A 15176-nucleotide genomic window follows, 5' to 3' on the forward strand; every position below is an offset into this window, starting at 1 on the left:
ATATATTTATTTATTTTTATTAAAAAAATTAAATTATTATTATTTTTAATGGGCTATAATTGCTTTTGGGACTTGTTCACCCAAGGTTTTTTTTTCTTCTTTCTTTTTTCTTTCTGTTTGGATAATACAGTGATGTGGACACTCTCGCCACCTAATGGTGAGGTACAGGTGTAGCACAGAAACAAGATTATCCAGAGAAAAAAGGTTTGTAGGCTCAATCATCTGCACAGACGTGATCAATTAAACCACCCAATATTTATGATTAAAATCTTTAGATTATTAGTGGTGTCAATATATAAAAATGGTAAAAGGGTCATGAGCTGAACTGGAGACCATCGTGCTCTAAGTCCAGGTTTGACTTGACAGGAACAAAAGTGGACCTGAATGTGTTCAAAATAAAATTGATACAACTTCATAAAGATAAACAACATGACCTGCTGATTGAAGAGCTGGAAAGGTTCTTGGTATTACAAATAAAATGAGTGGTTTATTACAACAACACCTTCATACAGTCATAAAGACTGACCCTCATCCAGGCAGCTAATGGGAACCACTGATAGCGTGTGTGATGGCTGCAAGGGTTTCAAAAAGTCCTTAAAGTAGAGTATTTTTATAGTTTAGCAAATTTGAGAGTTGTTAGAGATCTGTGAGAAGATTTACACAATTTAAGATAATCTACTTATCTTCATTTTAGTCCTGACTGGCAACTAAAGCAGCTTTTCTGATTATCTAATAAGATCTAGTTGTCTGGGAAAAAAAAAAGAGGTATTGTTTATAAGGATCCTTTGGGATATCAGTTATTAAAAAATACTGAACTACAAGATTTTTTTAAGTAGGAAAAACATTTAGGGTTGGTTTTAGGAACCCAAGCTAGGTCTAAGAAGCCAATGAAAAGTAGTTTATTGTGTGGATTTACCAGAAAATGCCACTGAAGTTCCACAAGTTTTAAGAAGTGCAATTCCAAGCCAGTGCGCTCTGGAAGTGTAAATTCTTGACATGCTAGACTTTCTTCCAAACCTCACCCAGCGATCAATCAGCCACGTAACACTCAACCCCACCATTCATCCATCTCCCTCTCCAACAGTTCACAGTTGCAATGTTGTAGCTGCAAGAGTTTGGTCACTTGTGACCATATATGGACTTCCTTTCTCAGGTACAGGTGTTGTGCAACCAACTCAGAATCAACTGAATGACCCTTCACACACTGGTCATGAGTCATTGTCTGTCTTATTTGACTCAACTAGCTGATTTGTTTCTGTTCCACTCGAGGTTTTAAGTGTGTGACTAACAGGAAATGTAGATAACTTCAATAAATCAGCCGAGGAACATCACAAACTTCTGCTCGAGCACAAAGATCTACTTCTAGATGAGTTCTGACCTCCCTTCACTGGCTCCCGGTTTAATTACAAATTAACTTTAAAATCCTTCTTTGTGGTTTTAAATCTCTGAACAGTTCTGCCCCCTCTTAACTTACTGATCTGCTGCAGCCATATCTCCCACAGTGCTCAGCAGACCAGATGCTTTTACTGGTTCCAGGCACTTGTTTCAAGCTGAAAGATGACAGGGTCTTCTCTGTTTCAGGTCCAAAACTGTGGAAGGAGTTACCACTACATGTCAGGCAGGCTCCTCTTTCACTGTTTTTAAGTCATATTCAAAGACACACTTTTATTCCCTGGCTTTTGACAATGTGTGAGTTGATTTTAATTTGTCTGTATTCTATAATGCTAGTCATTTACCGGTAGTTCTTATCTCTGTGGATCTGTTTTTTTATGCTGTGTCCTTTGCTTGTTTCTGTTGTACAGCACTTTGGTTGGCCTTGTTGCTGTTTTTAAGTGCTTTATAAATAAAGTGGTATGGCATGGTATGGTTGTAATAAAAATGCTTTAAAATGTTATTTAACGATTTTTTTAAAAAGCGTTTCCTTTTGCCGTGTCGGGGAAAGACAGCAGGGCCTCAGGAATGTCAGGACATGGACTCCTTGTATTGTTTAAATTTAGAACGCCAGCATGTGTTACTAACTGTGCAGAAGGTAGTTATTATTACCAGGAATGTAGACACTTGACAGACAGATAACAAAAAAAAACAAAAACAAACTGGTTGTCTTTCATGTTTCTGGACTTTCCTTTGGAATTTCCATAAAGGAAATAACTTGAGTTTTATGTGCATATCATTTATTTAGCATATATTATTTTATATATTTAAATGTGAAACTGTTTATTTTTGATTTAGTTATGTACTTTTGAGTTGATAAACAGAAAAATGGGAAGCACGTCATCTGAACTCGTTGCTCTTTGCTCCCCATAATGAAATCTTCACATGGTGCTTTGAATGGATTTTAAATTGAGCTCAATGATTCTTTCAAAGCCTTTTATTTAATTTGTCCAAGGAGTGTATGAATCATAAAGCTCTGCGCCCCATGATTAATACACGTCCATGAATCAAGGTCTCGCCTCCAGATGTTCCTTAAACACAGATTTTCTGCTGCTGTTGCACCTTCACTCAGATTCTGAAGAGAAAAAAACATCTATTTCAAAACTCATTCCAAAGTCTTTTTTTTTCTTTGTCACTTGAATAGAAAAAAGTATATATATATATAAACTGTTTTTTCCAAGTTTACTTTGTTCCAGTACATTTTAACGGTGCTCTAAAATGATTGACATATAAAATCAGAACGGACCATAGTGCTCTAAGTCCAGATTTTATAACCTACCTGACCTGAACAAAAGTGAAAGTGGATCAGAACATGGTGAATAAAACTGATACAACTTAGGTAGGGAAAAAAAAAACATGTAATGGTTGATAGGAACCCAAACTAGGTCTGAGAAACCAATGAAAAGTATATTGTGTGGGTCTACTAGAAAATGTCACTGAAGTTCTAAGAAGTGCATTCCAAATCTTTTGAATCCGTGCGTTCTGGGAGTGTAAAGACGTGACACTCTAGACTTCCTTCCAAGCCTCACCCAGTGCTCAATCAGCCACGTAACACTCAACCCCACCATGCATCCATCAAGTCTCTCTCAGCTCACTAAAACCCAGTTTACAGGTTGTAGCTGCAAGTTTTCTCACTTGTGACCATATAAGGACTTCCTTTCTCAGGTACAGGTGTTGTGCAACCACGTCAGAATCAACTGAATCACACATTTGTTGTGAGTCATCATCGTCTGCCGTATTTGACACTGATTTGCTTCTGTTCCACTCAAGGTTGTTTTTCTACAAACGAGTGATTAAGGTCAAAAATCTGTCTTACTGATTCATATCTTAACATTCTTAAATGAAGAACAAAGATAAATACTATATTGACGTTTATGTTTTTGTATATTTGTTTTTACAAAACTTAAATGTACTAATCAATGGTCCTAAAACATTGATTCTGGATGTGTGGGGAAACTTTAGCGAGGTCAGAAGGTAGACAGCACGCGCTGATCTACTTTTACAATCACTTTACCACCATCAGCTAAATAAGAACATTCAGTTCATTGTTTTGCATAAGTTGAATTGTTTGTGCAGTGATGAGGTTTCTATAAATGATATGATTATGACTTTTTTTTTCCAGGTTTTAGAGCTTCAGCTTGAACTTTTACCTTCACTTTCACCATTTGCAGACAGAGGAGTCAAAAACAGAACTTCTTGGCCACCTGGCTCAGATCTAGTGTTTCGTCATTCTGAAATCATCCTCATAGTGAAGCATGGTGGTGGCAGCATCATAATGTGATGTTTTCAATCAGCAGATTGAGAAACGGCTCAGTTGAAGACTGATGGTACAAAATATGATTTAAACATTATTGTTCAGTAGCCAGACGTGCCAAGCCATCCACACTTTTACGATTAATTAGCATGTTTTGTCCAATGCACAAGTCAAAATACAGCTCGTGTCGAGACGCCTGCAACAAAACAGATGAGTTTGAGACGTCTGCAACTACTTTGAGAGCAAAGCTGGAGACAGGACTGCATGCTTCTGCAGCTCGAGAAAATGACAATCCATTTCGACTGTCGGAAGACATTCTGGACGCTCCCCGCATGATGCCAACTATAGCTATCCTTCGTGTAGCGCGGGGGATCTGCACACTGAAGAGAAAAACCACGAAGTAGTAATAATAGTACAAGTAGTAGTTTATTTTAGTATGTATGTATGTATGTGTATATATATATATATATATATATGCATACAGGTGCTGGTCATAAAATTAGAATATCATGAAAAAGTTGATTTATTTTAGTAATTCCATTCAAAAAGTGAAACTTGTATATTATATTCATTCATTGCACAGACTGATATATTTCAAATGTTTATTTCTTTAAATGTTGATGATTATAACAACTAATGAAAACCCCAAATTCAGTATCTCAGAAAATTAGAACATTAAGGCGAATTAAAAAAAGGATTTTTCAAAATGTGGGTGAACTGAAAAGTATGAGCATGTACAGCACTCAGTACCACACACAGCGAGGGACTACTGTATTCCCATCCCAGTGCAATACCAGCACTTTGATGAAAATAAACAGAGACCATGAACAAAGAAGCGGGACTACCTTATCGCTGTAATTCTTCAGAACTTAATTCTTATATACTTTAAAATATTTGTTTTAGTCATTCAGTTAATTTTTGCTCATTTTTATTCTAAATGTATTGTGCTGTAGTTAATCAGTTCATTTTAAAGTATTTTAATGTTCTTTCACCTCAGTTTTTAATCTTCCACATACAGCAGTGAACACGCAGCACCTGTATGATTAATGTATGGAAGGAAAATACAAATAACGACACATATTCATCTTTAATGCCGACTCAACTTCCAGCAGGCCGTACATCAGAACAGTGAATATTTGTTAACAAAGAATCAGAACATGGACACACTCATAACTACAAAGTGAAGAAAGCATTTGAACAAAAACCCTACCCCACACCTCACTTTGTTATAAAAAATTAAACCCCATCCTAAAAAAAACAGAAAAAGTTAGTTTGAAAAAAAAAAAAAAGTAAAAAAAAAAAAGACGCAGTCAAATATTGACCAATTATGTTCTTTTCAGACTAGTATAAAACATGAAAGATCTATAAAAATATACAAATAATGCTCATTTACAGCAATAAGAGGTACATTTAATGCTGTCTTTATTAAACTTGTTTTGCTCAGCAGGAGCAGATCCTCACAGCTGATTGGCTGTTCAAAGTGACAGAGACTGCAGACCAGTTAAGGCACTGTGAGAGCTCGCAGCTGATTGGTCGGAGGAGGTCGAAGGCAGGATGAGGAACGGCTGAGACAGCAGCAAAGGGGGATGAGGGGATCTGATGGAGGAGACCGTGAGGGGTGAGGAGGCAGGTGTGTCTGAGGAGGAGGAGGAGGGCGTGGAAGGACCTGGAGTGATAGTGTTGTGGTTCAGGACCTGGGTGGTCTGGTGGGGTTTGGTGGTGAGGGACAGCGGCTGCAGCTGTTCCGTGTAGGGCGAGGTGTGTCCGCCGTAGCTGTGCGACAAGTATGTGTGCTCGGTGTGTGTCGCAGCCGGGGCGGCGGGTGAGGCTAGAGCTGTGGTGGGAGTTGCCGGGGAGTCCAATGAGGAGGCGGGGCTGGCTTGAGACAGGTGGGTGTGCGTCAGGTGAGACACGGTGTGCGGCTGTGTCAGGTGGGGCCGTATGTGTGAAGTCTGGATGACTGGAGTGTGTGTGGGGGGTAGCTCCTCACGAGGTTTCTTTAGCTGTGGTGGGAAGTCGTCAGCAGAAGCTGCAGCAGCACCTGAGGAACAAAAACAAAACGTCGTCAGCACACCGACTGCAGCTTTTACATTCCAATCTTTAGATTAACCAGTGACACGTCAACAGGAAACAAACATTTTGACATCAACAGCTCGAAAGCAGGAGACATTCATGAAGAAAACCGAACCTTTCTGTTTAAAAAAAAAGTTTGCAATGTTGTACTTTGTCATTATGGAGCAACAAGTGTAGTAACATGTATCTAAAAAAGTTAAATCTGGTCCTCTGGACATTCAAAAAAACCAAAACAAAATAAATCAACAAAAAAAATGTAGAAACGTTTCGTCTCTCATCCGAGAGACTTCCTCAGTCTGAGGTGCTGTATTCAGCTCAGTCTCTTAAATAGCACCTTCTCAGAGTGGATCAACCAGTTTTGCTGCTGACAACCAAAACCAGCTGATCACATGCTCAAGAAGGACCATCAGCCTAACAATGGATCATTAGCACACTGATGGATGTTTACTATTCACAGAGGGCTGAGTGATACTAGCAATCACAGCATTGTAAGAGGGGGACAGTTGAACACTAATTTTATGATTGTCCCCCTCTTACAATGCTGTGATTGCTAGTATCACTCAGCCCTCTGTGAATAGTAAACATCCATCAGTGTGCTAATGATCCATTGTTAGGCTGATGGTCCTTCTTGAGCATGTGATCAGCTGGTTTTGGTTGTCAGCAGCAAAACTGGTTGATCCACTCTGAGAAGGTGCTATTTAAGAGACTGAGCTGAATACAGCACCTCAGACTGAGGAAGTCTCTTGGATGAGAGACGAAACGTTTCTACATTTTTTTTGTTGATTTATTTTGTTTTGGTTTTTTTTGAATGTCCAGAGGACCAGATTTAACTTTTTTTAGATTTTTCTACCTGGATTATTGAGCATGCATCAGGATGTAGTAACATGTAGTTTAAGGAAAAATATGAGGCTGCAACAAAAAATTACAACAGCAGTACCACATACAGCACAATACACATCTGGTTACAATTATTATACAACAACCTATAGAAGTGGCTCTGACATGCAAAAACCTTGTATAACCTTGGACCTTTATTTATGACCTTGACCTTAGAAAGCTGGCGTGATGAAAACTGTACGTGACGCGATGTCTGTCTAAGGGTGGTATCAATGCTTATGAAGCCTTGGAAAATTTTCTGGAGCCACCAGAAGTTCTTCCAAGAACTTCCTCAGACGGCTGAAACGAGCTGGACTGGGAAGCTCAGTCCTCACCTCCTTCTACAGGTGTGCAGTGGAGAACATCCTGTGCTCCAGCATCAACGTGTGGCATGGAGGCTGCACAGCTGCAGAAAGAAAAGCTTTGCAGAGAGTGGTGAAGGCTGCACAGAAGTCTTGGAGTCAGTCTCCCCACCATCACAGACATCTACACCTCCAGATGCAGGAAGAGAGCCACCTGCATCATGAAGGACCCCACTCACCCAGCACACACACTTTTTGTCCCGCTCCCCTCAGGAAGTAAGTTGAGGAGCATTAAGTGTAGAACCACTAGACTGAGGAACAGCTTCTACCCTGAGGCTGTTAAGACTCATGAATCTCTAACCAGAATAATCACTGTGAAAAAAAATCACATTATGTTGCTGCTGATCTGTTCCATGTTGCTGCTGATCTGTTTCATGTTGCTGCTGATCTGTTTCATGTTGCTGTGTTCATTCGTGCTCATCTGCTCACACAGACTCATGTTCGTGCTGCTGTTGGGCGTATTGTTTTAATTAGGGATGCACCGATCCACTTTTTTTTTTTTTACTTCCGATCCCGATACCTAAATCTAAATATCGGCCGATACCGATCCAATTTCGATATTATCATCATCATCATCATTGATTTTATATGAGGCTGTAATAATCTCCTCTCAAGTACAATTTGTACAAATATTTGCATGCATGTCCAAAAAGGCAACTTGAGGTAAGTTTCATTAATGTTGGATAAATTTCAAAGTTAAAATTAAATTCTGCTAACACAAAACGTGTTTCTTTTTATTCCTAGCTTTAAAGTGGATATTAAAGTGATTAATTTAAGTGATTGTTTAAAGTTATTTTATATTTTTTAAATAAGGGGCAGATATAGATTTTAGGTGGCACCCCCAGTAGTTTTCCAAGGGCATAATTCCCTGGAAATTAAAAATAATAATAATCTTCTTAAAATAATGCATTTTCCAGCCATGTGAAGAACATTTGACTAAATTCTTAGCTTGTTGGTTTTTCAGCCTCTTCTGTTCCTGCAGGAATGATTCATTTCCCAGATTCTCTGTCTTTCATGACTTGACTCTTTTCTTGGTCCATGGACTGTGGAACTAAGAGACAGACCTGCTCGTGGTTGTACCGACAGTTTAGAGCGGGGTGGGGAGAGAGACAGCTGAGCTGAGTTGTCTGTACCGACAGTTTAGAGCTGGGTGGAGAGACAGCTGAGATGCACGTTGTTTGTTTTTAGCTTTTTAGCTAGTATTGCGCGCAACTAATTAGCGTTACGCCAGTACCGACAGGTGGAGGGGGGGGGGGGTGAAGTTCGGTTCGGTCGTACGGCGCACTCGGTTCTGTTAACGGTGCGGGGCGCCCTGATGTCCCAGGGTCAAACTGTGATGATCCTCATACCCTTCAGATCCCATCATGATGTACTGGTGTGACTTTTCACGTTGAGGTTCTTTTAAACTCATCTGGAAACGAGCAGTAGTAACCTCCTGACACGTTTCGTACATCTCACCTTCAAACTGAGCGTCACCCTGCACCCTCTTCCTCTTCTTCTTCTTACCCTGCCAAGCATAAAACGGATGAGTGCAAGGTGTGAAATCAGCTTTCTGCCGTGTCATGCGTGTACTCACATAATTGTCCCTGGCGGACCAGTTTGGGTACAGCTTTGAGTGCAGGAGTCTCTCTTTGCGAGCCATTTCATAATATTTAGATTGCTCGTCTTTGGACAGAGAATGCCACTGTGGACAGACAAGGAACACACTTCACCACCACGTGCGCAGGTGTGACATGTTAATCTGTACTGTAGCCTCCCTAAGCAAATGGACTGTACTTATTATATAGCACCTTTCTATCTTATTGAGATACTCAAAGCGCTTTAACTACAATCTGTGCCTCATTTACCCATTCATACAGCACTCTGTTAGATCTCTACAAAGCTAATTGAACAAATCATTCTAAAGAGACTAATCAGAGCTTTAGATCACATTCATACACTGATGGGACACACATCAGAGGCTATGAGGGGTTCAGTGTCTTGCTCACGGACACTTCGGCACGTGACTGCTGGTGGATTCGAACCCCCAAATCTTGCATTGGAGGACGACTGCTCTAACCACGGAGCCACAGCCGCCTGAGCAGAGTTTGAGACAAACAGCTGAGAACCACATCATTTTCAACTAAATTATTAACACTTTGAATGATATTATGTTCTATTTTTAAAGGTACTGGATATTAAAATCTCAGACTCATGATTAATTTTTATTTCCAATTCCACTTCTTCTCTAGCTCTGTTGGTACTTCCATATAAATATTCTTGTTTTTCTTTCAGATTGTATATTTCTCACTTTAACAAAAACAATTATTTTTTTTTTTACTCGTATAACCGACATTGTTATTATGAATTTCGAGCATTAAAATAATTCTATGTTTTAATCAATCTGGACTATGATAATAAGCTTGGTATATTTCTAAAAAAAAAAACTAAAAAAAAAACGCACAAGTTAATAAAGTATATGAACTATTTATTGATACATCAACTTAAAAACAGAACTAGTGCAGACAGAGAAGCTGTGTAGAAAACCTGTCAGTGTTTACGAGTCATCTGCAGCTATTTGCTTTGTTATTTCCTGTAAAATTACAACTCATCACTCCAGTACAACAAACATCTTTACTACTAATTAAACAGATTTATTGGTTTGGTACTCGTTTCATTTGAATCACTTTTTTTGTTGTTGTTGTAAAATTCAGATTTTATGCTCTAAGCATTCTTGGTTGAAGTTGTAATTAAAACGTTTTTTAAATACTCACCCTCTGTCCCAGTATCTGATTGATGGTGGCGCTTTCTTTCACGTTACACTGAGCCACCACTTTGGGCCTCTCCTCCCTCATGTACAGCATGAAGGCGTTGAGCGGCTTCTTGATGTGAGGCTTCTTTTCTTCTTCTTTCTCTCGCTCCGAGTCAAACGTAGAGTTTCTGCAAGACAGCAGGTCACGGAGACAACGTGTAACAACTTGGCTGAAATTCAGCTTCTTGTTTGATGCTCTTTCTTTTGTAAACCACACAGGTCCGTGACATTAGCTGTTAGAAATGAAACATGAGGCGACTCGTTAACAGAAGTGATTTTACCCAGGCTGGCTGCAGCTAGCAGGCTCCTGCTTCACTGCTGTGGGGGCGACTGCGGAGTGGGGAGCTGACGACTGGGGGTTCGACACCAAACATGGAGAGAAGCTACTTGGCACCAGACTGTATGAAAACACAAACATTCCATTAAAAACCAAAGCTACAACAAAACATAATTGTGACAAATACATTGTGTGTGTATATATACTGCAGTATACACAATATGTATTTAATCTGCTCTGAAATTAACACTATAATTGATAAAACATTTGCATAATGATTCAAAACTTCCTTTACCTGGATCTTTTATTAGCACACAGCTGAACTTATAAATTGTTATTTTTCCTTTGTTGAGATTTTTCAAAGTTTATTAAGACAGAACACACAGCACAACAAATTCTGTGAAAAAACAAAGTTCGACTCATACTTTTTGTTTGATCAAGTTTTTTCAAAGTAAGATTGGACATGACACACAACTGGATGATTGATGGATGAGCCACACGATCAGCATGAATGTTTTTAAAAATAAATAATTTTTAATTATTTAGCACCTGTGTGCAGCCCACAGCTTGCAGAAGAAGCTTCCTCCTGCAGCGTGTCATTCAATGTACGTTATTCCTTCATGTAGATATATTTTTTTTGCAATAAAGCAGCGCCACAACTTCACCATGAAACAACAAATGGGAGAAGCTCTGATGCAGCTGCAGCTCAAAGGTAAATGTTATTTCTCATATTCTACTAAAACTTATAGACAAGTTGTACAACAAACTTTATGTAATTTGTCTTTTTAACAGGTTGAAGAGGACAGATGAGACACATCACCTGGAGCCAGTTCTAAATGATACGGTTTATAAATTATAGCTCAGAAGTTTTTGTGCAGACTTGCACAGGTTTTGAAATTTTGTTCAAGATTGACTAAATATGAATCAATATGGTTAAGACTGAAGTCTGTATATTTCATATTAGGTTAAGTTTTGAAAATATAACAAATGTTAGAGCAATATGGTTAAAATACTGTGAAGTCTGTATTTTATGTTGAGTTAAAGGTTAATGTACTATGGTAGGCTGAAGTCTGTTTACTTTTGTATTTACATATTTTGAATTATTTGTCTGTGATGGACTGGAGACATGTTGTCCCCCACCTCCACACAGTGATGGCTGATATGGGCACCAGTGAACCCCGTGACTTGTAAAGGAAGAAGTGGATAAAGATGATGGATGAATTGTTTGTTCCTAGATTTTTTTTTTTAGAAAAATTCAGGCAACTAAGCTAATACTGGTAATTTAAGTTACAGAATTTTATGCACTACTATATTTTTTTCCAATTTTTGGTATAAATATAAAATGAATAAAAAATATTTGATACAGTAAGGAACCTAAAATGATTTTTAAATAAATGTTTGATTTGTTTACATTGTTGTTTAATCTTTTCAGCTTGTCACTTACAAACCGGATTCCAAAAAAGTTGGGACACTAAACAAATTGTGAATAAAAACTGAATGCAATGATGTGGAGGTGCCAACATCTAATATTTTATTCAGAATAGAACACAAATCACAGATCAAAAGTTTAAACTGAGAGAATGTATCATTTTAAGGGAAAAATCTGTTGTTTCCAAATTTCATGGCGTCAACAAATCCCAAAAAAGTTGGGACAAGTCCATTTTTACCACTGTGTGACATCCCCCCATCTTCTTACAACACTCAACAGACGTCTGGGGACAGAGGAGACCAGTTTCTCAAGTTTAGAAATAGGAATGCTCTCCCATTCATGTCTAATACAGGTCTCTACCTGTTCAATCGTCTTGGGCCTTCTTTGTCACACCTTCCTCTTTATGATGCGCCAAATGTTCTCTATAGGTGAAAGATCTGGACTGCAGGCTGGCCATTTCAGTAACCAGATCCTTCTCCTACATAGCCATGATGTTGTGATTGCTGCAGAATGTGGTCTGGCATTATCGTGTTGAAAAATGCAGGGTCTTCCCTGAAAGAGATGACGTCTAGATGGGAGCATATGTTGTTCTAGAACCTGAACAAAGTTCTCTGCATTAATGGTGCCTTTCCAGACATGCAAGCTGCCCATGCCACAAGCGCTCATGCAACCCCATACCATCAGTGATGCAGGCTTCTGAACGGAGCGTTGATAACTTGGGCTATCCTTGTCCTCTCTGGTCCGGATGACATGGCGTCCCAGTGTTCCATAAAGAACTTCAAATCGTGACTCATCTGACCACAGAACAGTCTTCCATTTTGCCACACTCCATTTTAAATGACCCCTGGCCCAGTGCAAACGTCTGAGCTTGTGGAGCTTGCTTAGAAATGGCTTCCTCTTTGCACTGTAGAGTTTCAGCTGGCAACGGCGGATGGCACGGTGGATTGTGTTCACTGACAATGCTTTCTGTAAGTATTCCTGAGCCCATTCTGTTATTTCCTTGACAGTGGCATTCCTGTTTGAGGTGCAGTGACGTTTAAGGGCCCGGAGATCACGAGCATCCAGTAGAGTTTTACGGCCTTGACCCTTACGCACAGCGATTGTTCCAGATTCTCTGAATCTTTTGATGATGTTATGCACGGTTGATGATGATAATTTAAAAGTCTTTGCTATTTGCTATATAAAATGTGCAATGCAAACAGATAAAACCAACCTGACACCATCATAGACACAACTAACACACAACATTGTCTACATACACATTAAAGAGTAATTATTAGAAAAGTTGAACCCTTAAGGTAAACTTTACCATGTGTATTACATTTTTCAATGTCAGTAATATTTTGGTCAAGCAGGTGGAGCTGTTGGAGATCTGACTTTAATGTGAACTGTATATGGTCCTAGAATAGCTGCAAAGCAGCAATCATACTACAGATCTGTATTAAAAATAAAAATACATGACGTGGTTATTTATTTTCACAGCTGACCTGGAGGCATTCATAGCCAAAGCTGCAGGTGAGAATCCTCCAGCGATGGGATACATGGACTGTCCAGGTCTGCAAAAAGAAAGAACGTTATCGTTCTAACAGTTCCTATAATCCAAACTCAGGCTTGATGGTCAAATATTTTCTGATGCAATATGAAACAGAAAGTCAACACCACAGTTTCTCTGCATGTACATATCACAAATTACTAAATGAGACAACACAGTAGAGAAACATTGCAGCCATTTTTAACAAGGAACAAAAACAACAGCTCTTTCCTTTGTGTTGAACGTAACATCTGGAGGTCATTTTAACCCAGCTGTTTAATCCCTCTGTTTCAGAGGAACCAACAGAGATCTGCTTCTACAGTGTCAGCAGGATTTCTGCTATGGATAGCGTGTTGTCAGAGTTCAGAAACTTTTGGAACACATGTACGTACATTTAGGGAGAAAATTAAGTGGAAACATTTTCAAACTATGTGGTGTATTAAAAGCTGTTCCTGTTGAAGAAGAAAGTCTTCATTACACTCAGAAATTGATTAATTTGATGTTGACATGTCTGCAAAAATGACAAAGCTCCAGCATTCAGGGTTTTTTTTTCATTACATGTAGTGGAGAGATGTAAATGTACGGTATGCTTCACTCACAGCCATCCGAGGGAGTGTGGGATCTGAGCCATTCCTCCAGGGGAGACGGGGTAGCAGGGGGTGTGAGGGCTCCTCGACATACCTGCTTCAGGGACAGCAGCAAAAGTCACATGGGAAGAACAAAACACATCTTGTGTGTTAGAGGTAAGAGCAGACTGCTTACCTGTGTCAGGAGAAAAGCCAGGTGAGGCCCTCTGAGGAGAGAAGGCCTCGGGGCTGTAGGACAGCAGCGGGTGGAGGCGGGTCATGTGGGGGTGCTGCATCACAGGGACGTTATTGGACTGGAAACATACACACATACAGATATCATACACTGAGAATACAATTACCAGTTCAGAGATACAATAATACAAGACTATCATCTGTTGATTTAGTACTTTTTGCATTTAGAGTGAAAAATTATGTGATGTGTAAAATGTGTTTGCATCACCATGGCCAAAATGTATAAAAGTCTGAAACTAGAACATTGTTTTGTGCTCTTTCGATACTGTACAGCAGGGCGATTCTACTAACGGCCACGACTGAACTTATGCCCCTTTTCCATGTGACTGCACAGATCGGCTCAGCTCAGATCAGGTCTTGCTGAGTGGTGTGACACCAACAACCTGCTGCTCAACACTGAGAAGACTAAGAAGCTCATCGTGGACTTTAGGAGGAACGCTGACCCACATCCACCCATCTACATCAAGGGGGCGGTGGTGGAGCGTGTGAACAGCTTCAAGTTCCTGGGTGTCCACATCTCCGAGGATCTCACCTGGACGACCGGCTGTTCCAAACTGATCAAGAAAGCTCACCAGCGCCTTTTCTTTCTGAGGACTCTGAGGAAGAACCACCTGTCCTCAGACATCCTGGTGAACTTTTACCGCTGCACCATTGAGAGCATCCTGACCAACTGCATCACAGTCTGGTACGGGAGCTGCTCTGCCTCAGACCGGAAGGCGCTGCAGAGGGTGGTGAAAGCCGCCCAACACATCACCGGAGCACCACTTCCTGCCATAAAGGACATCTACAGGAAGCGGTGTCTGAAAAGGGCTGGAAAAATCATAAAAGACTTCAGCCACCCAGCACACAGACTCTTCACCCTCCTGCCCTCTGGGAGGTGCTACAGGAGACTCCGGACTAAAACCACCAGGTATCGGAACAGCTTCTTCCCCACAGCTGTCACACTCCTGAACTCTGCCTCCTGACATCTGAATAACAACAACAGTCTGTATTCTCATACACACAACAACAGCACATGGACTGTAACACCACCACCTGCACTTTCATCCGTTAGCCCACTACTGTACAAACTGTACACATAATCTACTATCCACTGTTCATAAGTACTCACATACTTATATATATATATTTTTTTTTCTTTTATATAGCTGTTTATACCCCTTCATATTATAACCTGTTCATAGTCTGTACACTCACAAACTGTATATATTTATACCTATAGCATATTCAAAGCAACTTACTGTATACTGTACTATATATATCTACCAATTTATTTTTCTTGCTAAGCACTTCTGGATAGATGCAAACTGCATTTCGTTGCTTTGTACCTG

General features: G+C 39.8%; 1 protein-coding gene across 4 annotated transcripts in view; it reads right to left on the reverse strand.

The window, feature by feature from the left end:
• Nucleotides 1-5090: 5090 nt before the first annotated feature.
• The window catches only part of LOC119424771 (transcription factor 7-like 1-A), a 31054-nt gene continuing 20968 nt past the window's right edge, over nt 5091-15176 (reverse strand). For 2 of the 4 annotated variants that reach the window (XM_037692276.1, XM_037692275.1), the window contains exons 6-13: nt 13787-13904; nt 13624-13705; nt 12981-13049; nt 10069-10185; nt 9750-9915; nt 8573-8680; nt 8455-8503; nt 5091-5726 (exon numbers count right to left, since the gene is read on the reverse strand). In XM_037692276.1, the coding sequence (XP_037548204.1) occupies nt 5161-5726; nt 8455-8503; nt 8573-8680; nt 9750-9915; nt 10069-10185; nt 12981-13049; nt 13624-13705; nt 13787-13904 (1275 nt within the window). In that variant the 3' untranslated portion in view covers nt 5091-5160. Of the gene's footprint in view, nt 5727-8454; nt 8504-8572; nt 8681-9749; nt 9916-10068; nt 10186-12980; nt 13050-13623; nt 13709-13786; nt 13905-15176 lie in introns of all 4 variants that reach the window. The other 2 variants (XM_037692274.1, XM_037692273.1) reach the window with 1 other exon arrangement.

This window comes from Nematolebias whitei, chromosome 18 (genome assembly GCF_014905685.2).
Source record: "Nematolebias whitei isolate Nwh7 chromosome 18, NemWhi1, whole genome shotgun sequence".
In the NCBI taxonomy this organism is placed as follows: Eukaryota; Metazoa; Chordata; class Actinopteri; order Cyprinodontiformes; family Rivulidae; genus Nematolebias; species Nematolebias whitei.